Source organism: Otolemur garnettii, unplaced genomic scaffold, assembly GCF_000181295.1.
Source record: "Otolemur garnettii isolate 467f Iridium unplaced genomic scaffold, OtoGar3 scaffold00135, whole genome shotgun sequence".
NCBI classification, from domain to species: domain Eukaryota; kingdom Metazoa; phylum Chordata; class Mammalia; order Primates; family Galagidae; genus Otolemur; species Otolemur garnettii.
This window is the reverse complement of record NW_003852530.1, coordinates 4,173,954-4,201,079: the sequence shown is the minus strand read 5'-3', so window position 1 is coordinate 4,201,079 and position 27,126 is coordinate 4,173,954. Positions and strand designations below refer to the sequence as shown.

The window sequence follows — 27,126 nt, the reverse complement described above, 5'->3', positions numbered from 1 at the left end:
CTGTGAAGGGGTTTCATGGTTCACAATCAACACTTGAAATAGAAATACAATGTCAGAGGTAGTGAAGGCTCTCAGGGATTCTCATCCTGCTGTCTGAGAGTGGGTGCATTAAACACCTAAGTGCATGTGTGTGTGTGTGTGTTACAATGTGAAATAGTCCCCAAAACAAAAGTTAACCCACAACCAAATTCATGACAAAAATAACATGACAAACACCTCACCTTCACAGAGAGCCCCAAGTCTCTGTTTCTGTGAAGCAGTTTCCAGCAACAGGCTAGTAGAACTTGGATAATTTTAGAGGACTATTCCAAAAGACATTTCTTTTTAAGAAAACTGCATACTTACCATTGGATCGATCCAAACTGTATTTCCCAAAGCCAGTATCACCTTTGCATCATGCAGCTTTCCAACAATTTTATGATGAATATACCTAGTAACCTGGAAGAAAGTGCTTAAGATTTTTTATCTGAGGCTTTAATAAAATACCTTATTCAGCATACCCACCACAACGCCTGGCTATTTTTTAACTGTAGTTGTTTGGCAGGCCTGGGCTGGATTTGAACCTGCCAGCTCCAGTGTATTGCAAAATATTCCATGCATTTCACTTGAGCCTCATGGCAATCCTGTGAGGTTACAAAGGGAATCGCCTCCCTTTCACCAACAAGGCTGACACCAGAGTTTAACAAGGACAGATGTGCAGAGGGCAGAAGTTGTCCCAGGTCCCTCCTAGTGAGTCACGAGGACGGGGGAGGGTCTGTGCCTTTGGACTCTGCCTACTGCCTGTTTCCTGCTATGGACACGTGTGCCCCATGTCCTCATGCCAACTACATTCTAAAAGCATGCATGTTTATTAATTAGAAAACTCAATGAGAGTGAAGTTGTTCCTGCTGCTCCAGAGGATGTCAAGTGACAGAGGCGCTCTGCGTCAGGGACACTGGAGTGGAGGCTCTGGTCTGTGTGTCCTCGCTCTTGGCTGTCTTCCTCCCAAGCAGGGCCACAGACGCCTGTCTGAGCAATCTTTCCCATATGTTAACACCAAAAAGTAGAACAGAAGGGAGTTGCCCATCAACATTAGGTGGTTTCCACCCTTCTTGAACTTTGTAAATGAATGTGGAATAATGCACGTAAGAGAAATTTCCTCCTCCTTAAAAAAGGCAGCTCAAGAAATACCGTGGTCAGTTGGGTACTGTGGCCTGTGCCTGAATCCTAGCACTCTGGAAGGTGGATCCCTTTAGCTTAAGAGTTCAAGACGTGAGCAAGAGTAAGACCCTGTCTCTACTAAAAATAGAAAAAAAAATGATACAAGAGATTGAGGTTGCTGTGAGCTACAATGCCACAGCAGTCTACTTAGGGGAACAGAGTGAGACTCTGTCAAAAAAAAAGAGGAAGGAGGGAAAAGAAATACTCAGTGATCTTTTAAACCAAATGCTTCCTGAGGACAAGGACCATAACTTTCTTGCTGATGGCTAGAAAGAACCTAACAAGGCCCTGGCACATAGTGAGTACTCAGAAAATACTTATTACAAAAAAAGAAAATGATTGTTATTCAATAAATGTTAATTTTTTTTTTTTTTGAGACAAGAGTTTCACTTGTCACTAGAGTGCTGTGGTGTCACAGCTCACAGCAACCTCCAACTCGGGCTTAAGTGATTCTCTTGCCTCAGCTTCCTGAGTAGTTGGCTTTTTTTTTTAATCATAGTTATCATTGTCGTTTAGCTGGCCCAGGCCGTGCTCAAACTTGCTAGCCTGGGTGTATGCAGCCGACATCCTACCCACTGAGCTACGGGCGCTGCCTGAGAAAAACTATTTTTACCAAACTAACAACAGTAAGGTTGTGTGCATTCATACTGTGTCATAAAAACATTCACTTATTTCCTGGATAATGTTTACCCTTGCCTTTTAAATTTTATTTTTATAAATAAAAATATGGCCAGAGCTGGCCATATGTACCGAGACTGGAGAGTTTGAGCCTTGCCCAGGCTAGCTAACCAACAATGACAACTGCAACAAAAAAATAGCTGGGCATTGTAGCAGGTGCCTGTAGTCCGGGCTACTTGGGAGGCTGAGGCAAGAGAATCACTTAAACCCAAGAGTTTAAGGTTGCTGTGAGCTGTGATGCCATCGTACTCTACTCAGGGCAACATGAGATTCTGTCTCAAAAAACAAAAAAAATTCTGTTTGAATCTAGTTTGCGTAACTGTTTGTAGCCCAAATTGTTCTTTACTTTGTGAGTGCTATGGTTTATCTCAATCCTACTTACCAGACAGGTTTATAATCTTCCCCTGGAGATCATGACTGGTGCTCCCAGGAGTGGGATGTGCATCAGGTCTCCACCTGGCCGTTTCCATCCCACGTGAACAGCCATACAAGCCCACAGGGGACCACTCTCCTGGGCCCCAGGCTGGAGCACAGGTAGTTTTTTTTTTTTTTTTTTGAGACAGAATCTCACTTTGTGGCCCGCGGTAGAGTGCTGTGGAGTCACAGCTCACAGCAACCTCAAATTCTTGGGCTCAAGTGCTTCTATTGCCTCAGCCTCCCAAGTAGCTGGGAATACAGGTGCCCACCACAATGCCCAGCTATTTTTCGGTTGCAGTTGTTGTTGGCAGGCCGGGGCTGGATTTGAACCTGCCAGCTCCAGTGTATGTGGCTGGTGCCCTTGCCACTGAGCTGCAGGTGCCGAGCCTTCTTTGCTTTTAGTTGCCTTATCCATCTACTTGGTGAGACCCTAGTTATCTCAAAGCCCACAGGAAATGTCCCTTCTTTTGAAAGCTATTCTGTCCACCATCTTTCCTGCTCTGTGGAATCACCTGGCCTCTCCAGACAGCATTCATCACCTCTCCTCCCTCTGACTGCAGGACTTGTTTTTGTAGGTGCTTACATTGTGTCTTCTGCTTAAGCGGACAGATAATCCCTATTTTATACCAATTCTGTCACTGTAGCACTAAGGGTAACGATGGCAACATTTCAAGGATCCCCAGCACCACCCTAAGGGCTCGCAGCTAGGGGTACACCCCAAACCCCAGCACTTGAGCTCTCAGTTGGGCTCTCCACTGGTGGCAGTGGACACACCCCTGCACCAGCAAGAACCCAAGGAGACAGGACTGTACCGCCTCAGAGCAGGAAGCACTTTGCCCAGATGTGATCCTCTAAATTCAGAGAAGCCTTGATAATGTGTGTACTCTGGGTTAAATATATTCTGAAAGTCAACAAAATGTAAAAAGCCAAAATAAGTCACCTTTGGGTTCCACTCCATTTCACTGTCAGCAGGCTTCACCCTGCAGACGATGAACTCCACAGCCTGGGGGGGCAGGGCACAGAAACTCTCCGGGAGGGGCAGCAGCTGGTCCCTTGAGATGAGCCCAGTCCTGCCTTCGTCTATGAACTTCACGAGGACATTATCCAGGGCCCACACATCTTCCTTCTGGCTCACCTCTAGCACCTGCACCCTGGGGAACAAGGGTAGCATTGCTTTAACACAGGGATTCCAAAAAGGGGAAGACCTTTGCTTCAGCTTACCATTAAGTGGAAAACACACAAAAAACTAAACCGGTTTTAACTGATACTAGGAATAAAAAACCAGGCCTCCAGAATCACTTTATGATAGATGAAAGTGTTTATGTAAGTATAAGAAGCACTTCTGAACGTTAAGTACACAATATAACTTTGAGATTTATATGTATATATACTAAATCTCTTTATCTGACAACAAATGTTTTTGAGACAAAGCCTCACTCTGTTGCCCTGGGTAGAATGCTGTGGTGTCACAGTTAACATGAATCTCAAACTCTTGGACTCAAGAGATCCTCTTGCCTCAGCTCTCAAGTAGCTGGGACTATAGGTGCCTGCCACAACACTTGGCTAGTTTTCTATTTTTAGTAGACACAGGGTCTTGCTCTTGCTCAGGCTGGTCTTAAATTCCTGAGCTCAAGCGATCTGCCCATCTTGGCCTCCCAGGGTGCTGTAATTACACACGAGCCACCATGCAGGCCCATAATAAAAATTAGCATAGCAAATTAAAGTTTCAAAGTTTCTGAATCAGGGTATCACCAAGGATCACCAAGGGGAGTCGCAGGAAGTGGTGCAAACAAGAGCCTGAGCTGGACTGAGTTCCAACGCTGGCAATGCCACCCATAGAGCTGGCCTTAGACAACTTATATGGCATCAGGGAGGCTCAGTTTGTTGATCTGTAAAATGGGAAGGATGCCTACTCCATGGGCACTTGGTAAGAATTAAATGAGTTAAGGATGCAGATGTATGTCACACACAATGGCACTCAGTAAATGTCTGCAGTCACCGTCACTGTGCGCTGTACTCAGGAGCCAAGTGGAGCTTCCCATGCAGAGCTGGGCCAGGCGTCTGGAGGATACCACCTCCGGGGAGGCTGCTGGGCTCACATAGACACAGCCAGTCAAATGGACAGAGTGGTGGAACAGGAATTCAACACCATCTAAAGTTACCTCACGCTAAACAACTTTAGAGATGAAAAGACATTTTACCTGTGAAAAAGTGTTTTTTCTGCTAATCCATACAATCCAAATTTCTCCACCTTTTCAACAGTTGTTTCACTGGCATTCTTAAAATACTCATTCATTTCAGCATTAAGTGTTGCATAAAGATCCACATGTTTATCAATTATACGACCAAAGTAATTTGTTGCATTCAAAATATAAAAAGGTATTATCTGAAACACATATAGTAAACATATTCAGAAAACAATGTAAACTGAAGACTCGCCCCCGCATCTGCAGAAATCAGCGCCTGCCATGAGGTTCCAAAGCGTGCACAGAGTTTAGAAGCAGAAAGCTGGCTGGGAACCTAAACAAAGCAAAACAAATACCTTCCTGTGTTGGCAAATAATTATAGTTTCACTTTAAATCTAATGGACTTTTTAATGCAAATTTCATTATTTAAAAACTTCAATATTAGTTTGAGTGTTCTTTCTTTACTTTTATAAAAATCTTTGCTCTCGGGTGGCGCCTATGTCTCAGTGGGTAGGGTGCTGGCCCCATATACTGAGGGTGGCAGGTTCAAACCTGGCCCCTCCAAACAAAAAATAGCTGGGCGTTGTGGTGGGCGCCTGTAATCTCAGCTACTCAGGAGGCTGAGGCAAGAGAATTACCGAAGCTTAGTAGTTAGAGGTTGCTGTGAGCTGTGTGATGCCATGGCTTTCTACCGGGGGCGATAAAGTAAGACTCTGTCTCTACATCCCCCCTCCCCCCACCAAAAAATCTTTTCTCTCTCTTTAACTAAGGAAGTGGGGCCAGGCACATGGTGGCTTATGCCTGTGATCCCAGCACTCTGAGTGGCCAAGGCCTGTAGACTGCTTGAGCTCACGAGTTTGAGACCAGCCTGACCAAGAGCCCTGTCTCTAAAACAGCTGGTGTTGTGGTGGGTGCCTATAGTCTCAGCTACTCAGGAGGTTAAGGCAAGGGGATCACTTGAGCCCACCAGGAGTTTGAAGTTGCTGTGAGCTATGATGCCATGGCACTCTACCCAGGGTGACAAAGTGAGACTGTCTCAAAAAAAAAGACAAAGCAACAGCAGAGTATCAAGGTAAAATCCAACATTAGTAATAATTAAATAACAAAATAAACTGTAAGATAGATAATAATATATAAATGAAACTATAATACAATAAGAGAAAAGAGCAGATAATAGTCCCTAGGGATGAGGAAAGTCATTACAAAGACCTAGTCACCAAACAGATCAAAACTGTTTTGACATTCAGTTTCAAAACAAGCTGACTTTTAGTTTAACTAAGAAAATGACACATTTATAAAAGAATAACATAAATAAGAATTAGAAAAACTTAAGAAACAAAGGGACAGAACTCAGAAAAGAATTAGAAATTAAAGAAAAAGTTATTTCAGTAACGAAAATGGTAGTGGGTTGAGTGGTAATTCTCGAAGAAGACAAGTGCCCCCTTGTAATCCCCGATGTCACTGTGGCGTCTCCAGTGAGGTGGGGTAAGTGAGGGGACAGAGGTGGGAGGAAGCACAGTGAAGACAGGCAGGAGTCAGCAGGGGTGTCCACCTGCAGCCACTGGGCCACATGCTAACTGTGAAGATTATTTTTGCTTATCTGTGGTGTCGGGGATCATGGAAAGCATGCATGGACCTTTTTCTTTTTTGCTAATCAGCTGTCATTAGTGTTTGTGTATTTGGTGTGTGGCCCAAGATAATGCTTATTTTTCCAAAGTGCAGCAGGAAAAGAAAAGGCTGGACCCCAGATTAGAGTGATGCGGCTGCAAGCTGAGGCACACCACAGATACCTGGAGCCACAGAGGCTGGAAGAGGCCGGGCCAGACTACAGGCGCAGGGCGCACAGGTGAGACACTGATTTCTGGCTTCTGGCCTCCAAAACCAGGAGAGAAGAGATTTGCATTGTTTCAAGTCAACAACTGGGATGTTACAACAGCCCCAGGCAACCAGCACCACACAAAATGTCTTTAGGGAAAGAGGTATCAAGGAGAAAAATTTAATACTGAAAAATAAATGAAGAAATTAATGAAAAAGATTTGAGGGAGAATGACCCTTAACTTGGCAATTCTACTGGCATCTTAGAATTCTCCTAAAGCAGCAGATCTCAATCAATAGGATCGCAGAATTGGGAAGGTGGAGAACCACTGTCCTAAAGGAATATGCCTTGTAAAGATTCATGTAATTGCTGCATTCTTTTTAATAGCCCCCAAAGGAAAAAAATTTTTTTCTAAAAAATGACTGAAAAAAAAAACCAACCCATAACTGTCATCCAGTTATCCAATTCGATCCTGGTTTTATAAATAAACTGGGGCCCAAACAAGGCAGCAGCTAAGCCACCTACTGTGGGACTAACAGCGGCTGGCGCCTTCCCACCGACCACTGTAGGTGGAGAGTGCATTCTATGAAGATCTGCTGCTTACAGATAACAAAACATGTTCACTAGATAGACCATTAAACATCAGACAAAAGATCTTTAACAAAACCTACTTTAATGTATCCAAATGCAGGTAGAGTTTGGGTGGATAATTTCCTTGGCATGTCTATTTCTGGATTAATATGGTGTCGGTCAGGACAGATTCTATTGTCTCTGAAAAAAAATAGATTTTAAAACTAGAAGAAAATTGTTAACATAGATTTTCAGAAAATTAATCTGCAACTTAAATCAGAACTCTTTTATTCCAAGCACCCTAAAAGTTAAGGAACCATATTAAACACTTTAAATGACACTAACAATATGTATATGGAATGGCCTTCCAAAATATAATTAACGCTGAATAACAGCCAATGCCAGTATTTCTCTAGACAGTTTTAAATGTATTATGTAAATGAACAAAATATAGTTCCAAAATAAAAACTTGGAAACAGAAGCATATCACATGACCCACAGCAAAGGCCAATTAGCCTCCAATCCAGAAGCCATTCCTTCACTATAACACTATTTCCAAACTGAGAAACAGCTGAAGTTGCATTTTTTAAATTCAATATCCTATTTAAAGAAATAAAGAGAAATGCTACTGATGACACGTTGAATGTGCTGTAATTGAAAAAAGTTAATGACAACAATGATCTTACAATTAAATTCCATCCCACAGGTGTGCTCAGATGCCCGTACCCCAGCCACCAGGTACCAAGTAGGGTGTCACGTCTGGACCATGCAGAGGGCCCAGGCCTCATGACTGTTGAGCTATTCATGTTCTCCAAATAAAAAAACATTTTTTTACTTTTTTTTCCTGATATCTTAGGGATGAAATCTTGCTATGCTGCCAGGTTGGTCTTGAACTCTTGGGCTCAAGTGGTTCTCCCACCTCAGCCTCCCGAGTAGTTGGGCCACAGGCATGTGCCACCATGCCAGGCCATGCTCTCTAAATTGATCTATAGAATCAATCAGTCCCTATAGAAATTCTAGCAGGGTTTTTGAAGAAACTGACAAGCCTATTCTAAAACTGGTTAAAGATGGGCAAATATACCAATCAATGTAAAGGACAGCATCCAAAAACGAACCACAAATGCTATCACCTGGTGATATCCATCAAAGGCACCAGTTCAGGGAGAACGGGAAGATGATTAAAGTAAACGCTGCTGGGGCAGAGGACCCCCCACGTGAGAAAGGACAGCTTTGCTCTGCTTCTCACACGGCACATACACACTGTCTCAGTATGGACTACAGGTCTAAAAGCTAAACACAGAAAGCTTCTAGAAGAAAATACAGGAGAACGCTTTCATGACCTAGAAATAAACATTTCTTATATAAAGGATACATACAAAATAACCAAGAAATACTTCATCAAAATTAAAAATATCTGTTCATCGAAGGACTATCAAAAGAGTGAAAAGGCAAGCCACAGTCTAGGAGGAGATACTCTCAATGCATGTATCAGACAAAGCACTTGACCTACAATGTATTAATCACTCCCACAAATTAAGACTAAAAGATAAACACCTCCATTTCTCTTTTTGAGACAGGGCCTCATTTTGTTACCCAGACTGGAGTGCAGGGGCACAATCACGGCTCAGTGTAACTTCCAACTCCTGGGCTCAAGCCATCCTCCTGCTTCAACCTTCCAAGAAACTAGGACCACAAGTACGTATCACTGTACCCAGATAAATTAAAACAATTTTTTGTAGAGACAGGATCTTCCCATGTTGCCCAGGCTGGTCTTGAGCTTCTGGTCTGAAGCAATTCTCCTGCCTTGTCTTCCCAAAGTGCTGAGATTATAGGCATGAGCCACTATACCCGGCCTTTTTATTTTACTTGATTATTTATTTACTTACTTACTTATAGACAGAGTCTCATTTTGTTGCCCTGGCTAGAGTGCTGTAGCAACCTCAAACTCTTGGGCTCAAATCCTCTTGCCTCAGCCTTCCAAGTAGATGGGACTACCAGCACCTGCCACACGCCCGGCTATTAATAGAGATGAGGTCTCACTTTGGCTCAGGCTTGTCATGAACTCGTAAGCTCAGGCAATCTACTCATCTCAGCCTCCCAAGCACTAGGATTATAGGCCTGAGCCACCATACCCAGTCTTTTAATTAATTAATTTTTGAGACAGTTTCATTCCGTCACCCTCGGTAGAGTGCCGTGGCATCATAGCTCACAGCAACCTTAAACTCTTGGGGCTTAGGTGATTCACTTGCCTCAGCCTCCCAAGTAGCTGGGACTACAGGCACTCACCACAATGCTTGGCTATTTTCAGAGACAAGGATTTGCTCTTGCTCAGGCTGGTCTCTAACTCGTGAGCTCAGGCAGTCTACCTGCCCTGGCCTCCCAGAATGCTAAGATTATAGGTATGGCGCCTGTCCTTTTAAAAATGGGCAAAAGACCTAATAAACATGTCACAAAGACTACCAAATATCCCACAAGCATATCATTAACCATTAGGGAAATGTGAATTAAAATCACAACGGTGACACCACTATACAAATGCTAAGTGCTGGTGATGACATGCAGCACCTCAAACTCTGTCATATAATAGTAGTATTGACAGGGTTATATAGCGGTCAGTTGATCTCTTTAGAAGTGCTAAACATATGCCTACCCCACAATGTAACAATCCTGCTCCTGAGAACATACCCAGGAGAAATGGGCACGTATTTCCACAACAGGTGTTCATGACAGCTTCATACACAATCCTCCCAAACTGGAAGCCACCCACAGGCCCACCAGGAGAATGAAAAATACATTGTGATATATTCATAAAATGGAATATGGAATAACAAGTAAAATATAATAAAACATGGGCACACATAGCAACACAGATGAGTGTCACCGATGTTAGGTTGAGAGAAAGAAGCCAGATGTCAATTCCATTTATATGAAGTCCAAAACAAGCAGAATTAATGAGCGCTGACACTCTCCAGTGGGTGGGTACGTCCCGGGAGTGCACAGCAGGCCAGGTGTGAAGGATGTCAGGTGCTCCCTCAGAGCTGAGTGGCGGTTCACACGGGTACGTGACAAGTTGGTACGCTGCAAACTCATATCTGCACTTTACTGCATGTTATACCTCAATTTTTTTTTAAAAAAGGAACACTGACTTACTTGCAAAATCCAAAGGCCTTGAGATATGGACAGAGAGGCCTTCTGGCTTTTTTATCTTCCTTGGCTTCCAGAACCCCTGCCGTAAACTCATACAGCTCAGCGGGGACTTTGGCGTCTGCTCGCTCCAAGTAGCGCAGGACACCAACTGCGTGGCCCGCATTTCTCTCCGTCAGCAGCAAGACAGATTTGGTTTTTCTATCTCCCTGTTCTGCAGGAGAACCCTTAAAACAGAAGTGAGTAAATGTAGTGGATCACCTGTACTAGTCTAAACAGGGAAACTCTGCAGACTCGGAATTATCATTACACAGAAAATGCTGGTGACATATTGGAGATAAATTAATCAAACCTGATCAGGTAAACTCTGAAAATGATCTGACATGCAATACAGGCGTCCGCCAAAAATTTTTGGTGAGGAAGGGAAGCTGAAGTGAATCACACATGTGGCATCGGTGATAGCCAGGAGCGGTACACAATCGTCAGTTAAGGCTGGAAAAAAAGGATTCCAACAATTTCGCATGAGTGGGAGTTCACTGCACTCACCGTACCAGGCAGTTCTAGGATCCACAACCCAGCAGATCTCCATGCAAAGAACTTCCCTCAAAATGCCATAGCCCGTGATTAAATTCCAGAGAAAAGTGGTCTCCTTTTAGCTTGAAAAATGCCTCTTTCCTATTAGAAATCCAGGATGCTGGTATATTTTTTCACTTATTTTGCACATTTTGACTTTTATACTTCTAATACTCATATATTGAGGCAGAGTCTCACTCTGTCACTCTGGATAAAGTGCCGTGGCATCATAGATCACAGCAACCTCAAACTCTTGGGCTCAAGTGATCCTACTGCCACAGCCTCCCACGTAGCTGGGACTACAGGCATCTGCCATAATGACTGGCTAGTTTTTCTATTTTTAGTAGAGATGGGGTCTCACTCTTGCTCAGGCTGGTTTCCAACTCCTCTGAGTTCAGCCTCCCAAGGTGTTATGATTACAGGCATGAGCCACTGCGCCCACCCTTGTATTTCTAAATGTGCAGGTCACTTATGACCTCACTGCATGCAGGCATGTTAAGTACACCTACCCACACCTATGTGACAGTGACCTTTCAGCTAAGACTCCAGGAAGACTGTCCAGAGTGAGGGTTGCCACCTACTGACCTGACAGCCCCTGGAGCACCCAGATTCACCTCAACATCAAAATCTTAGTGGAGGTTAATTTTCATTTTGAAATGAGTATGACTAATAAATTCTCAGCAAATCTGGAAATGAGAAATCTGTAGATGAGACACATAAATTAATTGAAGACGAGATTCCTAGTAGCTCAGCCTTCACGAAACCTAAGTAGAAATTAAATTTCTTACCTAATACGATGTGAGAGCCAGGACTTAACTTCTTTTTCCACTGTTCTAGAACACTTTTTAAGCTAAAAGCCATTTCTTTATGCATTTTCAGGCAAAATATCGAACTGCTTTCTACTACCTAAAGAAAGATGAGACCAAAGAGGCCAGTTCACCATCAGGAACATAAACTTGAAGCCAATTGTTCTATCAAGACTATCACATAACCACCTTGAGTGAGCTATGAGGGCAGGAAGTTACTGTCTGGTAACTTGTAAACGAGATGACGGTAAACTTAAATAAATCTATTTCCGAAATCCTGCCGTTTGTATTTAAAAAGTTGCTTTAGTGAAATAAACATTTCACTAAAACCACTTTCCTTCCTTTTTAAATACGGCTCACGGACGTGCCTGTGTGTATGTAACACACACACCAGCTACCCGGTGCTGCTGCTGACGGGGCTTTGGACTCTACCCCCCAGGCCGTCACTGTGGAAAGCTGGATGTTCCGCTGGTCGCTTTATCTTGCATTTGGCCTCCCTTCTCCATTTTAGCTTTAATGTGTACGAAATTAAACTGGATAAATCTTTAGCCTATTCATTTGGCTTTTCTGGCCACATGACAGTGCCTTTTACTTATTTTCTCAATCTTCACAAAATAGAGGGTACAGAAGACATTTATGAATTTTTAAAGAGTTGTGGGTTAATATGAGGTCCCACACACTTAGGTTACCTTGTCAGCCTTTGGAAGGTGAAGTCCGAGGTGCAGTTGAGTCCTCCACTTAGGAGCTCTGTGCCGTGAGCCCTTACATTGTACTCAGAGAGAGGAACTTACCAAGCCCCCCTTTCCTACTTCTTGAATTTAATTGTTTTTCTCTTGTGCAGGCCTAACTTGTAGTTGTTAATCTACTAGTTTCAACATAGTTTTGAATATATGAGATGCTTGCTTTTCTACTTCGTGAAACTTTACTTCGGAGAATGTTCCCTAAATCCATCTGGGTAAATATTTAAAGATGCACTCCATGGCATACACAGACCACAGTTTGTTAATCCCTCCATGAGTTGATGGGCACTTGGGTTGTTTCCACATCTTGGTGACTGAGCTGCTATAAACATTGAAGTGCAAATGTCCTTATGGTAAAATGACTTTTTTTCTTTTGGGTAGACACTGAAGTAATGGGATTGTGAGATCAGATTGGGGGGGGTCTACTTTAAGTTCTTTGAGGATTCTCCATACTTCTAAGAAGCTGTACTGGTTTGCAATCCCACCAACAGTATATAAGTGTTTGCTTTTCTCTGAACTCACACCAGCACCTACAGCTTTGGGACCCTATGATGTGGGCTATTCTCACTGCAGTTAGGTGATATCTCAAAGTGGTTTTGATTTGCATCTCTCTGATGATGAACACTTTTTCAGGTGTTCGTTGGCTATTCGTCTGTCCTCTTGTGAAAAGATTCTGTTCATGTTTCTTGCCCAATGATTAATGGGGTTGTTTGTTCTTTTCTTTTTTTTTTGAGACAGCCTCAAGCTGTCCCCTGGGTAGAGTGCTGTGGCATCACAGCTCACAGTAACCTCCAACTCCTGGGCTTAAGCAAGTCTCCTGCCTCAGCCTCCCAAGTAGCTGGGACCACAGGTGCTGAGCCGTTTGTTCTTTTCATGTTGCTTTGCTTGAGTTCTTGGTAAATTCCAGTTATTAGCCCTTTGTCAGATTTGTAACATGTGAATTCTCTTCTCCTAGTCTGATAGCTGTCTATTTGCTTTGCTGATGTGTCCTCAGCTGTGCAGAAGCTTTTTACCACCACCGGGTCCCGTTTGTTTATCTTTGTTGCTGCTGCACTTACCGATGGGGTGTTCTTCATCAATTCCTTCCCAATGCCTATGTTGGTAATTTTTCCCACACTTTCTTCTAGAGTTTTTATCATTTCATGTCTTAGATTTCAATCTTCTATCTAGCATGAGTTAATTTTTGTAAGTGGTGGGAAGGTATGGGTCCAGTCTCAGTCTTTTACATGTGACTAACCAGTTCTCTTAGCATGATTTATTAAAAATGGGTTCTTTCCCCTGGTGTATGCAATTATTTGCTTTATCAAAGATCAGATGGTGGTATGAGGCTGGTTCCACCTCCAGGGTCTCAATTCTGTCCCCAGATCTGTGTTTCTATTTTTATGCCAACACTATGCTGCTTTCATCACTGTACACTTGTAGTATAACCTGAAATCTGCTAACATGAGACCTCTACATTTATTCTTATTTCATAGAATAGCATTGGCTATTCAGGTTTTTTTGTGGCACCATATAAAATTTAGAATTATTTTTTCAAGACCTTCAAAGTAATATACTGGTATTTTAATGGGGACTGCATTAAATCTATAGATTTCTTTGGTAGTATATACATTTCAACAGTGTTGACTCTTCCCAGCCATGAGCATGGTATGTTCTCCCACTTGTTAATGTCTTCTGCTATTTCTTCTTCTCAGGCTTTCACAGTTCTCTCTTTCACATCCTTTACTAAGTATATTCCAAGGCATTTCATTTTCTTTGAAGAAATAAATGGCTTTCTTGGCTCTGCCCTGCTCCCGCTGGGGGTGTGTGGCTGCTGTGGAAAGGCTGGTTTCACTCGTCCAGACCCTCCCCCAGCACCAGGACTCCTGCCTCACTGAGCAGACTCCACATTCTATTCTAATAATAAACCGGTAAAACTGATTTACCCCACCACATCCTCAACTACAACTATCTCAATTTCCTGATGACTTAAGATTCAACCAGTCTTTAAAAGAACAGTGAGAACATTTTCACATGTGGATGGACCCACCTTAGATACTATTTCTGTTTCAGCTACAGAGCAGGTAAAAATCAAGGTCTTTTGAGCCTGACTTGGAACGAAATCAAGAACCTGGAGTAAAGTAGAAGTTTTTTCACATTCTAGGCAAAGATGCACAACCTGGTAATGAAATACAGAAAACAATGTGAGTTTTAATTAAAATGTTAAAGCTTTTCCAATTTCACTTTTCATAGATAAATGATGATCTCAATAGAAAGGAACGTGCAGGAAATAAATACACATTCAAATATGCAATTACAGATTTGTGTATGATATCAAAGCTACAACTGCTAGATACTAAGCCATGAAGTAAGTTACCTGCTGTGCCACTCACCCTTCCCCTGCCCCACACACGACATGTTACCTGCTGGACACTGCCAAAGAGAGCGGCCTCCTCCATAGCTGTGATCACGATGTAGGGATCATTCATGAACTCTTTGATCAAATGCTCAATATGTGTGCTCCAGTGAACACCAACTGCGACAATCTGATGTGGTGCAGATTCCCGCTCTTCAACTTCAGTATTTTTTTTAAAGTTATCTAATATAGTAAACATCTAAAAATTTAGTATAATTTTATTTTTACTTCCAAAGAGACTAAGAATTCATGTGAGAGAACATAAGATTGTACAGAACTGTACATTTGCTGTTTTTATTTTCTAAAAATAAAAGCAAAGAGAGAGACCAAAAAAGAGAAAATGTTAAATTTAAAGACAACAAACATCCTACAAACGTCATCGAAGGTAAAACTAAATCACCAGCAACATCTTGGTAAACATAGGTAACACAAGTAACAAGGGATTAACATCTTTACATAATGTTTTTTTTTTTTTAAAACAGAGTCTCACTCTGTCATCCTAGATAGAGTGCCATGGTGTCATCATAGCTCATAGCAACCTCAAACTCCTGGGCTCAAGCCATCCTCCTGCCTTAGCCTCCTGAATAGCTGAGACTACAAGCACCTGCCACAACATCTGGCTATTTTTTTTTCTATTTTCAGCAGAGATGGAAGTCTTGGTCTTGTTCATGCTGGTCTCGAACCCCTGGGCCCAAGCAATCCACCTGTCTTGGCCTCCCAGAATGTTAGGATTATAAGTGTGAGCTACTGGACCTAGCCCACATAAAAACTTCTAAAAGCTGATTAGAAAAAGATAATCCCACCAACAGAAAGTAAGAAAAGGAAATGGGCTCAGCCGCCCATAGCACAGTACACAGAGGCTGGTAGGTTCGAACCCAGCTCAGGCCAGCTAAACAACAATAACAAAGGCAACCAAAAAATAGTCAGGCATTGTGGCACGCACCTCTAGTCCCAGCTACTTGGGAGGCTGAGGCAAGAGAATCACTTAAGCCCAAGAGTTAGAGGTTGCTGTGAGCTGTGATGCCACAGAACTCTACTGAGGGTGACATAGCGACACTGTCTCCAAAAAAAAAAAAGAAAAGAAAAAAGAAAAGGAAATGAACAAGCAACTCACAGAGAATGGACATAAATGATCAATATAAACTGTTCAATTTGACACGTAATCAAGGAACTACAACTTGACCCGACCAGGGCCCTCTGTTTGCCATTAAGACTGGAAGAGACAACTTGGCCAAACTGGCTCCTGGCAGGAGTACAAGAAGCATGCTTAAGGTGTAAGCAGGTCTGTTTTCTGAAAGGCAACCGTACAGTGTAGTATACCTGGGTACCTGGGTATTAGTTTTGCAAATAAGAACCTGAGACTTTACAGGAATTCAGGAACTGTGCCCAGCTCCACAGTCAGTAAAGAACAAAGCTTGGACTTGAACGTGGGGCTACCATTACTCCCAAATGCTGGTCATTGTGTTATACTGCTTCCAATACATGCTTTACAAGAATTTAGCCTTTTTTTTTTTTTTAAGAGACAGAGTCTCACTTTATTGCCCTCAGTTGAGTGCCGTGGCGTCACACAGCTCACAGCAACCTCCAACTCCTGGGCTTAGGTGATTCTCTTGCCTCAGCCTTCCAACTAGCTGGGACTACAGGTGCCTGCCATAACACCCGGCTATTTTCTTGTTGTTGTTGCAGTTTGACTGGGACTGGGTTTGAACCTGTCACCCTTGGTATATGGGGCTCGCGCTACCCAAGAATTCAGCCTTTAATCCATTATCCCTTCCCAGAAATTCACACTAAGGGAAACAGGCACAAAAAGAACACATATTCTTTAGGCATGCATATACGCAAATTATGTTAAAAGTCCAAAAATAGGATAGTTTTAAAATAAATTGTGGTATGCCCATCCAATTCAATACCATATGGCCAGTAACGGCCATGCTGTAGGACAGGAAGTGCTAATACTCACAATGCTGCTCACTGCTCCACGCAAGTTACAGAGCAGCATCTAAAGTGCGCCCTGGACGGTCAGCCATGGCCCTCAATGGGCAGGAAGGTTTCATGGAGGAAGGACACACTCTGACGTGGTGCAAGTGGTCACCTCTGGGGGGGGAGGGGCGGGAGTGTGGGGGGGTGGGCTGTCTTCATGCACTTTTCTCCATTTCTCAATTTTTCTAAAATAAAAACTATTGCTTCTACAATCAGAAGATTATTAATTAAATATCTGTTTCAGAAAATCTCCCTGGGAAAGAATTTTTCCTCTTCAGAAGTAACTTTAACATGGAAGGACATTACTGATCAACATTTTCTCTCATGACAGAAGTTAAATGGAAAATACCTTAAGTTAACCTATTTCTATCCCAACTAGACGCTTTTCCTCAGTCCTTCACAAGGTTAGACTTCAATCCCATGCAGCTTTAGAGTGACATCAGAACGGATGCCATACTTACTTGTTCCTTAGCTTCGAAGAATAATACTTCCACCTCATCTAAAACCAGGTGACACAGTCTAAGAAATAACAAGCTTTGGTATGTGAGAAGTCTCAGGAGGCTATGTGGTGTCGTAACAATCACATCACCTACATTTTAAAAGAAAAAACAAACATTTTTGATTTTCCACACATTTTTCTAACATTTTCTTTGCTGAGACTCCATACTTCCCAGAAGTGCCCTTTTATATTCTTTTGGGACAGTCTCACTGTGTGCCCTGGGTAGAGTGCTATGACATCATAGCTCACAGCAACCTCAAATTCTAGGGCTCAAGAAATCCTCTTACCTCACTTCCCAACCAGCTTGGACTACAGGTACCTGCCACAAAGCCTGGCTAATTATTTTCAGAGACAGAGTCTCACTCTTGCTCAACCTGGTCAAGAACTTGTGAGCTCAGGCAATCCACCTGCCTGGGCCTCTGAGAGTGCTGGGATTACAGGCATGAACCACCATGCCTAGCCTAGAAGCACCTTCTAACTAAACAAAAAGTTGCTTTTCACTCAGGTGACTGAGGCAGGACACATACCAGGATGACCCCGCTGTCGTCATCTGACTCAATGCCTGGGCTCTCCCAGACTTTGTGCTCTAGCAAGGCAGGGTGCCCAGGCCTGACAAGCATACTGCGTGGACAGGTGACAATGAAGGAAATCCCAGTTTTCTCAGTGACACACGCAAGCCCAGACTTCACGCCTGATACCCATGGGTAACTGACCAGTGAGATCTGGACTAGTGACGGTCACTTTACCACCACACAGTCATGGCACCTGCGGGAGGTTCCACCGTCTCCTGTAGGGAAAACCAAACACCATGGAAAGGAAGCTTACACCCCCTCGGAAGCTTCATGTTTTTGGCTTCATCCTTGTGAAGTCCGATGGTCAGTAACACAGGATGAAGAGGCCTGGAGGACACGTTATAGTCTCCCAGTAATTCACAAATGAATTGAGCCTTTTTCCATCCAGGGCACACGATGACTGCAAGAGGCTGCAAAGACAAAGAAACTCAAGTCATTCTGGACGACACTTGGGAATCAAAGACACTATATGTGAGATGGCCAGAACACCTTCTCGCACAGAGTAAGCATTACCTGAGTTTCTGGGGGTCACTGTCATCACATAGGTCAGAAAGTTAAAATGGAATTGCATTAAAATAGATTTAGACACAATGAATCAAATATTCCTAGGGCTTAAACTAAGAACTTCACAAGTATTCTAAGAATTCATTCAGTCCTTAAAACTCTCCTGTGGGGAGGGGCCTGCTGTTCCTTCTCTTCACGGAGGAGTCTGAGGCACAGGCAGCCACATCCACGCCTGGCTGCACAGTGGATGAGCGGCAGCCGTGGGACTGGGATCTAGGCCTCTGGCTCCAGACCCTGCTCCTCAGCACTGTGTCTGGCAAATGAAAATCTCTAAAGGGAAATCACGAAACTGCGGAGACTAAGAAACATAAACTACTTTCTTTTGCAGCTGCCCCTTTATGTTTTACCTCTGCCATCTTTCCCCATGTGATCAGTGGCAGAACCGTCTGCGGTGCTCCCTTTGTGCCAGGGTGGGAGTGAGATGGCAATCTCACATCCATCAATCACCTGATAGCCGAAACCCGGCGGGGCAGGCGTCATGACCCACCACACCTGACCCTCACATCCATTTCTCTGCCTTCCATTATCCTTCCTAGTCATTTCCAGATTCTTAAACATGGGAAAAATTAGATTATAAAATAACTTAATGAGATAAACTAACAGAAACTTAAATTCTAACCCCACATCTACCACTTGTCAGCTATTAAAATTCATCCCAGTAACTTTTTTTCTGAGTTTACTTTTCTCATCTATAAAATAGTGAAAACAATTCATAGTCTGACCTTCTCACGTGGCTGCCTGACAGTCAGATAACTCAAGGCTAGTGATATCATTTTATAACCTGAACATGCATCTCCAGTCAGTGGCCCACAACTGGGGGTTTGAGGCGAGGCCAGTGCACAAGAACCAACAGCTGGGAGAAGAGGAAGGAGACTTTCCCAGGACAGTCTCTGTGCTGGTAGCTCCAAAACAGGATTGAGTAAGGTAACCCAACCTTTACCCAAAGTTCAGGTGTACAATTTAAAAACGAGGATTTAGGCATTCTGCTCAGAAGCAGAACTGTCTTAAACTTACTCCGCTTCGGCTCGGGAGGGACTTGTAGCAGCCCCCGGTCTGCAGGATGGTGAGTATGGGCGGGAGGTACAACAAAGGGTCGTTTCCACAGTGAGAGATCACAACCGCGTCACAGCCCCGCGCGATGGGGGGCCAGGAGTAAGACTGCGTGTGATTAGGTCCCAGGAATTTATTTCTTTGAAGAGCCTACAAAACACCAACAATCACAAGCTATGATAAAGCAAACTTCACAAAGCCTCCCTCTCATCACTTTCGTTACTCCAAAACCACCACACAGCATTTAATCGGGCATTTTTCCAAGACCTAACGTGATTAAGTTCCCCCAAACCTTTTCTCAGTACCAGACTTCTATTAAAAGACTCTTGCTCCTGTAGGCCCCAAATTATTCTTATAATAAAAAGATTCGATAGGTGGTCCATAGACCAGGATCTAACACCTCAGTGGAACAAGGATGTTGCTTTTTCTCCTTATTCTCCCAATGACTCCTGTTCATCAGTTTCATTTACAAAGCTTTTTAGAAACATGCTTTTATTTGCTTATTTTCCATCGTAACTGTAGCCCAAATGTTCCAGCGCAGCTCTCAGCCACACAGGGCTAAGCCTAATCCTAACCTCCTGAAAGGCTGGGCTGGTCCCGGGAGGTCCTCCTCCTGGTCCTGAAGCCCAGCGTTCTATACTTGCTACTCAGCTCTTCTCCTGGGACTGTCCCTGCCAGCATCCTTTTGGCTGCAACCCGAGTGTGGGTTACTTCTTTGTTCTGGTGGAGAATATATTTCAAGAGCTTCTTGACAAAGGGCCCAGAGAATACATTTTTTTGAGCCTTCACACGTCTAAAAATATCTTCTGTCTGTGCTGATACTCCACTCAGTTACAGCACGGATCTCTGGATTAGAAATACTTTTACTGAGACCCTCACTCTCGTTGCCTGGCTATATTGCAACAATCTCAAACTCCTAGGCCCAGGCGATCTTCCTGCCCCAGCATCCCAACTAGCTGGGACTACAGGTGCCCACTACAATGCTTGGCTTTAGTAAAGGCAGGGTCTCACTCTTGCTTGGGCTGGTTTCAAACTCCTAAGCTCAAGCAATTCACCTGCCTTGGCCTCCCAGAGTGCTGGGATTACAGAAGTGAGCCACCACGCCCACCCAGAAATAACTTTTCATCAGAATTTTGAAGTCAGCACTCTTCTGGTGCATTGTAGAGAAGTCTGAAACCTTCCTGGGCCGGTATGTAGGCCCATTTCTTCTCTCTAGAAGCTTTTTCTCTCTTTTTTTTTTTTTTTTGAGACAGAGTCTCACTTTGTCACCCTTGGTAAAGTGCCACAGCATCACAGCTCACAGCAACCTCCAGCTCTTGGGCTTAGGCGATTCTCTTGCCTCAGCTTCCCCAGTAGCTGGGACTACAGGTGTCCACCACAAAACTCGCCTAATTTTTTGTTGCAGTTTGGCTGGGGCCAGGTTCAAACCCGCCACCCTCAGGATATGGGGCCAGTGCCCTACTCACTGAGCCACAGGGACCGTCCAGCCACGACCCTTTAATACAGTTCCTCATGTTGTGGTGACCCCCAAGCATAAAATTGTTTTCGTTGCTACTTTAGAACTGTAATTTTGCTACTGTTATGAATTGTAATGTGAATATCTGATATGCAGGATGGTCCTAGGCGACCCCTGTGAAAGGGTCATTTGGACCCCTAAAGGGGTCTGCGACCCACAGGTTGAGAACCGCTGCTTTAGAGGTTTATTCTTGTTGTTTTAAGGTGAAGCTTTCTTCAAATGTCCATGACAAGACATCTCACTGAAGAGGGAGACACAGTAAGCCTACTGGAAGCTCTGGCCAGGCAGATCTCGTCACCCTGAGTGTCACCTCAGTGCAGGGAGACATGGCAGCAACTTGGCACTTTTAGGGAGGATTCCAACTAACATCAGTCACTTCTCTAAAGCCATACTCAGTTTCTCCAAAAAGAGGCCCCACTCTCCCTCCTAGGAAAAACACAGATGGGCTGTGAGGTTCAGGACACACAGTGGGGTGTGGGCTCACTGTCCAGATGGTGCTCACACTCTGCCACTGCTCTCCATCTTCCAAAGGCCTGATCCACCCAAGACTTCTCTTCCCTTCTAGCCATCCTTGCAGTTTCATGGTTTTTTTTTCTTGCAGTTTTTGGTGGGGGCTGGGTTTGAACCCACCACTTCCGGCATATGGGGCTGGCGTTCCACTCCTTTGAGCCACAGGCACTGCCTGCATGTTTTAAAAAATACTTCTAAACCTTTTTGATCAGAAAGGAAGTGAATAAACAAGTATGATTCATGCCGCATGTGAGAGGAGCAGCTCTGAGGCATCACAGGCGTCAGGAGTGGCTGCCCTCAGGCCCCTTTCCAAGGGACATGTGAAAACTTATTTTAGGAGAAGATTTACAGTTATGCAGTGGCTCTCCACAAGGAATTATTCACCTATAAGATATTAATCTGGACTTAAGAATAAATAAGAAATTAATAGACAAAGTTTAAAAGAACATTTCGAAGGCAAAGAAATTATACAAAGCAACCATATAATGTTTATTTTTAAAAAATCCTTCTATGGCTCCTGTGGCTCAATGGAGTAGGGCGCTGGCCCCATATGCCGGAGGTGGTGGGTTCAAACCCAACCCTGGCTAAAAACAGCAAAAAAAAAAAAAAAAAAAAAAATCCTTCTATACTAAAAAGTTTGATATTTCTTCACAAGTTTGATTTTAAGAGCATACTTACCTTTTTCACATCTGCTGAGAGTGGTGACAGCTCAATGCTCAGGCAAGGCTCAATCTTGTTTCGGAGCACCACAGCCGGCAGCTGCACGCCTGACTTCAACTTCTGTAACTGTGCAGACGTGTGCAGCAGACGAAGAGGCATGGGCACAGAACACAGAGAACCTCATCAGCGTGGCCTCACGCTACAACTTGGACTCAACAAACACAAACGATGTACTACAATTAATTATACCCTCATGTTAATCTAAAAAACCCTTTATAAACATGAAAAAAACCCAGAGATTTCAATGTATAAACCTTAGTAAATATGTTTATAAAAGAACACTAAAACCACCAAAATGAAAGATCTATTACTTAAATACAACAAAAGTAATTTCTCTGAAGCAATAATCCATTAGATAATTTCTTAATTTCTTTCTTTTTTTTTTTTCTGAGACAGAGTCTCACTCTGTTACCCTGCCATCATAGCTCACAACAACCTCAAACTCTTGAGTTCAACGGATCCTCTTGCCTCAGCCTCCCAAGTAGTTGGGTCTACTGGTGCCTGACACACCTGGCTACTTTTTCTATTTTTAGTAGAGATGGGTCTTAGTCTTGCTCAGGCTGGTCTCAAACTCCTGAGGGTATGTGATTCTCCTGCCTTAGCCTCTCAGAGGGCTGGGATTACAGGTGTGAGCCACCATGCCTGGCCCCCACTAGATAATTTCTAAAAGGATGTCTTTAGGCCAAGCCTCCCATCTAAGAGATTTTTCATCTAATCTCAAGACTGGAGACATGAAGGAGAAGAATTTTTTTTTTTTTTTTTTTTTGAGAGCAGAGTCTCAAGCTGTTGCTCTGGGTAGAGTGCCATGGCAATACAGCTCACAGCAACCTAAAACTTTTGGACTTAAGCCATTCTCTTGCCTCAGCCTCCCAAGTAGCTGGGATTACAGGCGCCCGTTATAATGCCCGGCTATTTTTTGGTTGTAGTTGTTGTCATTGTTGGTTGGTGGGCCCAGGCTGGATTCGAACCCGCTAGTTCTAGTGTATGTGCCTGGTGCCCTAGATCCTGAGCTACAGGCACTGAGCTGAGACAAATTTCTTTTTAAGACATGGAATTTTGCTCTCTCTCCCCTCAAACTCCCGGCTCAAGTGATCCTCCCACCTCAGCACCCTAGAGGCTGCACCTATAGATGCACACCACTATGCCTGCCTAAGAAAAGATGAGAATTTAAAGAGAAAAGTTTTCTCTTTTTTTGTCACTTTTTAGGGCCAGTATTACCTGCTGCAGATCAGAGTTCCCATCAGCTCTCAAAGGATCAGGATTTAAAAATTGCAGTAATCTGTAAAATAGTTAAAAAACAATTTGAAGAAACTGGTGTTTACATTTCTCCAATTGAGCTATTTTTCAATCTTCCTTGACAGAGACGGAATGGACTGAATATCCCAAGGCACAGTGGGGTGTGGACACCTGCGGGTCACAGTGGTGGCCTGGATGCCTGCAGGTCACAGTGTCACAGTGGTGGCCTGGCCCACTTGTGGGTTACAGTGGACACTGATGGCCTGGTCACCTGTGGGTTACGGTGGCACAGTGGTGGCTGGGCCCACCTATGTGTTACATGAAAACCTAAGCTTCTAAGATTTTGGTGGGGGGGGCACCAAGGCCCTTCTCTGAGTGTCTGAGATGGTCCCGGCCAAGCCCAGGAACCACTGCTCTGTTTCACTTCTTTATTTTATGGGTAAGAAAGTAAGACCATGTAGGATGTGCCCACTACCGCCTCTGCTAACTGAGAGGAACAAAAAATGGCAGGAAGAGTATTTCAGGGTTAATTTACGAGGGTCTAGTGTCAAATAACAAAGGAAACAAATGAGCTGGTGGACCCTGCGATACCTTTTGTTTCAGGACAATAACCACTGGCTGGGAAGCCCTCTGGCTGAAGGCGGCCCTGGGAGGAGAGTTCAGCCAGGGGTGTAGACAGCCACCTGCTCTGGGGGCTCCAGGGCCACCTCTCAAGCTGTGGCTTTAGAATGCTCTCGAGGGGTGAGAGGCCCCAGCAGGCCATCAGGATGGGCTCTAGGCAGCCAGGTGGCCAGCACGGCTGCATAGTCAGCCCCCTGCAACCTGCGAGCCTGGCTGTGGACTAGGGACTCTAAGTGCCTTCAACTCTGTTGCTCTGAAAACTCTGAAGACTCCAGAGTAGCCACAGTCACTTGGAATTAAGAGTGTTTAGACTGCTATGGTAAAAGTATCACAAAAATTGCTATGAAAATATTTTGTAGATTAAACAAGTATAAAATAAAGTTGCTGCTCTGTTGTTCGCAGGCTCTCTCACAGGTGCTAGACCTCAACATCAGAACACCGGGAAAATAAGCAAACACCAAGCCACAGAAAATCAACAGCCCAAAACAACTGTAAGTCTTTTCCTTCCTTCCTTCCTTCCTTCGCTTTCCTCTCCTCTTCCTTCCTTTCCTCCTCTCTTTGCTTTCCTTTCCTTCCACCTTTTGTTTTTTTTTTGAAACAGAGTCTCACTCTGTCACCCTGGGTAGTGTCATGGTGTCATCAGAGCCCACAGCAACCTCAGACTCGTGGATGCAAGCCATCCTCCTGCCTCAGCCTGCCAACTAGCTGGGACCGCAGTATGCCCCACCACTCCCGGCTAAGTTTTGCTGTTTATTTGATAGAGATGGGGTCTTGCTTTTGCTCAGGCTGGTCTCGAACTCCTGACCTCAAGCAATCCACCCACCTTGGCCTTCCAGAGTGCTGAGATTACAGGTATGAGCCACTGTGCCCAGCCCTCTAATTCATTTTGTAGAATGTGCCAAGAGAGGGCGGTGCCTGTGGCTCAGTGAGTAGGGTGCTAGCTCTATACCCAGGGTGGCAGGTTCAAACGCAGCCCCAGCTGAACTGCAACAAAAAAATAGCCAGGCGTTGTGGCAGTTGCCTGTAGTTCCAGCTACTTGGGAGGCTGAGGCAAGAGAATCGGCTAAGCCCAGGAGTTGGAGGTTGCTGTGAGCTATGTGACTCCAAGGCACTCTACCCAGGGAAACAAAGTAAGACTCTTACTCCAAAAAAAAAAAAAAAAAAAAAAAATATATATATATATATATATGTATATATGTATGCGCCAAAAGAAGAAGAGGAGGTAGAAAACAACTACTTACACTGCTCAGAGCTCTGAAGAGGAGAAACTATCCCAGGGAACGGGAAGCAAAAAGCTAACTTCAAAGCCTACAGGAGACTTACTGTGCATGTATTTTTTGACGAAAACACAGGTGTTAAATTAATAATAAAATATAGAAATGCATTCTTCTCATATCTACAATTATTGAAGTAAACAATTCAGGCCAAGAAAGACTTCTTACTTCACGCAGCCATTCTTCTCATCATATTCTTTCTTCTCCACCAATCTAAGCGGCTTCTCGTTTGGCTTCTGACCTAAAGAACTAGAAATTAAAAAACATTAAAACTTATGAATCCATTTATTTCAAGTATGAAAGTATCTTTATTTTCTAGGAAAAAATTTAAGAAGCACCCCTGAGGAATTCATTTACCTACATAAAGTACATTTCTGTGAGAACTGAAGCTTATCCCTTTAAGGGCAAAAACCATTCTGGAAACCCCTGGTGCCGGCCAAGGTGAAGAGGCAGCCACAGCACCCACGGCTAGCCACTCCTGCTTATCACAACCAGACACCCCGCATGAGGAGGGAAGCAACAAAGGAGAAAAGTTAACGCTTGAAAAACAAACAGGATCACGAAGTATTTCTTGGGTTTTCTCCCTCGATTTCTTGGTGTTGACCTGAAGGTGAACTGAGCAGCAGACGCAGACGTCAGAAACCCCTAGAATGCTGGGTGCCGGGTGCCTCGGCTCACAGCTACAGTCCCAAGACTCAGAAAGCTGAGGCAGGACAGAACCAGCCCAGGAGTGGGAGCTGCAGTAAGCTCTGATCAGCCACTGCACTCATCCTGGGCAAAAGAACAAGACCCCACCTCTAAAAGCAAACAAACTCCGAGGCAGACCTCTCTTACTCCAAGCCAGAGAAACTGGCAAGACACATCATTTAAACCAAAGGGTGTAAGGAACGCCACTGTTTTTCTCCCCCCGCCCCCGCCCCGTTTCTCTGCTGACCCTGCCTCCAAAATCAGCTCCACCTTAGAGCTGCTCATAGAAAAGGCAGCATCAAAATGGTCACCTAAAACCCCGAGAGAAAACCTGTCCTCGCAGCCAGAGAAACTAGGAAACGAGAACCCTGTGGCCCCTACGAGGGGAAAATGCATCTTTCTCCCTTATTTCTACTTCTCTTTTGTTTCCAAAGTCGGCAGTTCCACGTTACTGTACAGTAATTTCTCTGAGAGGCGACTGTCAGAGAAGCAACACCTGGAAACTAGTCAATATGCAGGAAATACAGAGACATGGAGAGGGGTTCTCTTATTTCTCTTTATGACCCAACATAAGTCCCAAGGCTCATCCCAAGTTAAGAATATGTACACCAGGCACAGTGGTTGAGAGGCCAAGGTAGTTGGATTGCCTGAGCTGAGGAAGTTTTTCTATTTTTAGTACATTTGGGGTCTCCCTCTTGCTCAGGATGGTCTCAATCCTGAGCTCAAGCAATCCACCCACCTCTGCCTCCCAGAGTGCTGGGATTACAGGCATGAGCCACTGTGCCCAGATGAAAATTTTAGAAATGAAAAATAAACCAAAATACAACATTCACTAGATGGGCTCAACGGAGAACAGAGATGACGGAAGAGTCAACTAACTTATAAAAAGATTAGTCAAATTATTAATCTGAAGACTAGCAAGGAAAAAAATGTCGAAAAAAATGAACAGTTTCAGGGACCTTAGGGACAATATCAAAATGCCTGACTTTTGTTTCATCTGAGTCTCAAAAGGAGAAGAAAAAGAGATTGGTGCAGCAAAAATATATGTAGAAATGGCAGAATACATCCCAAATTTAACAAAAGATACAAGCTGTACATGAGTAACATTAATGTACCCCGAGCATAAAAAACGTGATGGAGACCACACCACGGCCCTGCGCTGACAGAGACCACACCACGGCCCTGCGCTGGTAGAGACCACACCACGGCCCTGCGCTCACGGAGACCACACCACGGCCCTGCGCTGACGGAGACCACACCACGGCCCTGCGATGACGGAGACCACACCACGGCCCTGCGCTGATGGAGACCACACCACGGCCCTGCGCTGACGGAGACCACACCACGGCCCTGCGCTGGTAGAGACCACACC

The 27,126-nt window shown here is 44.1% G+C and overlaps 1 protein-coding gene across 1 annotated transcript in view; it reads right to left on the bottom strand.

Annotated features, from left to right (window-relative positions):
* Positions 1-27,126, bottom strand: part of TDRD12 (tudor domain containing 12) — a 67,169-nt gene that overhangs the window by 10,979 nt on the left and 29,064 nt on the right. Inside the window, exons 13-27 of the mRNA XM_023518377.1 lie at positions 25,236-25,316; positions 23,155-23,215; positions 21,895-22,002; positions 19,155-19,340; positions 17,830-17,986; positions 16,967-17,094; positions 14,533-14,724; positions 14,160-14,288; positions 11,373-11,490; positions 10,364-10,503; positions 10,018-10,238; positions 6,969-7,068; positions 4,497-4,681; positions 3,236-3,446; positions 346-438 (exon numbers count right to left, since the gene is read on the bottom strand). Coding sequence (XP_023374145.1) covers positions 346-438; positions 3,236-3,446; positions 4,497-4,681; positions 6,969-7,068; positions 10,018-10,238; positions 10,364-10,503; positions 11,373-11,490; positions 14,160-14,288; positions 14,533-14,724; positions 16,967-17,094; positions 17,830-17,986; positions 19,155-19,340; positions 21,895-22,002; positions 23,155-23,215; positions 25,236-25,316 — 2,110 coding nt within the window. The remainder of the gene's footprint in view (positions 1-345; positions 439-3,235; positions 3,447-4,496; positions 4,682-6,968; positions 7,069-10,017; positions 10,239-10,363; positions 10,504-11,372; positions 11,491-14,159; positions 14,289-14,532; positions 14,725-16,966; positions 17,095-17,829; positions 17,987-19,154; positions 19,341-21,894; positions 22,003-23,154; positions 23,216-25,235; positions 25,317-27,126) is intronic.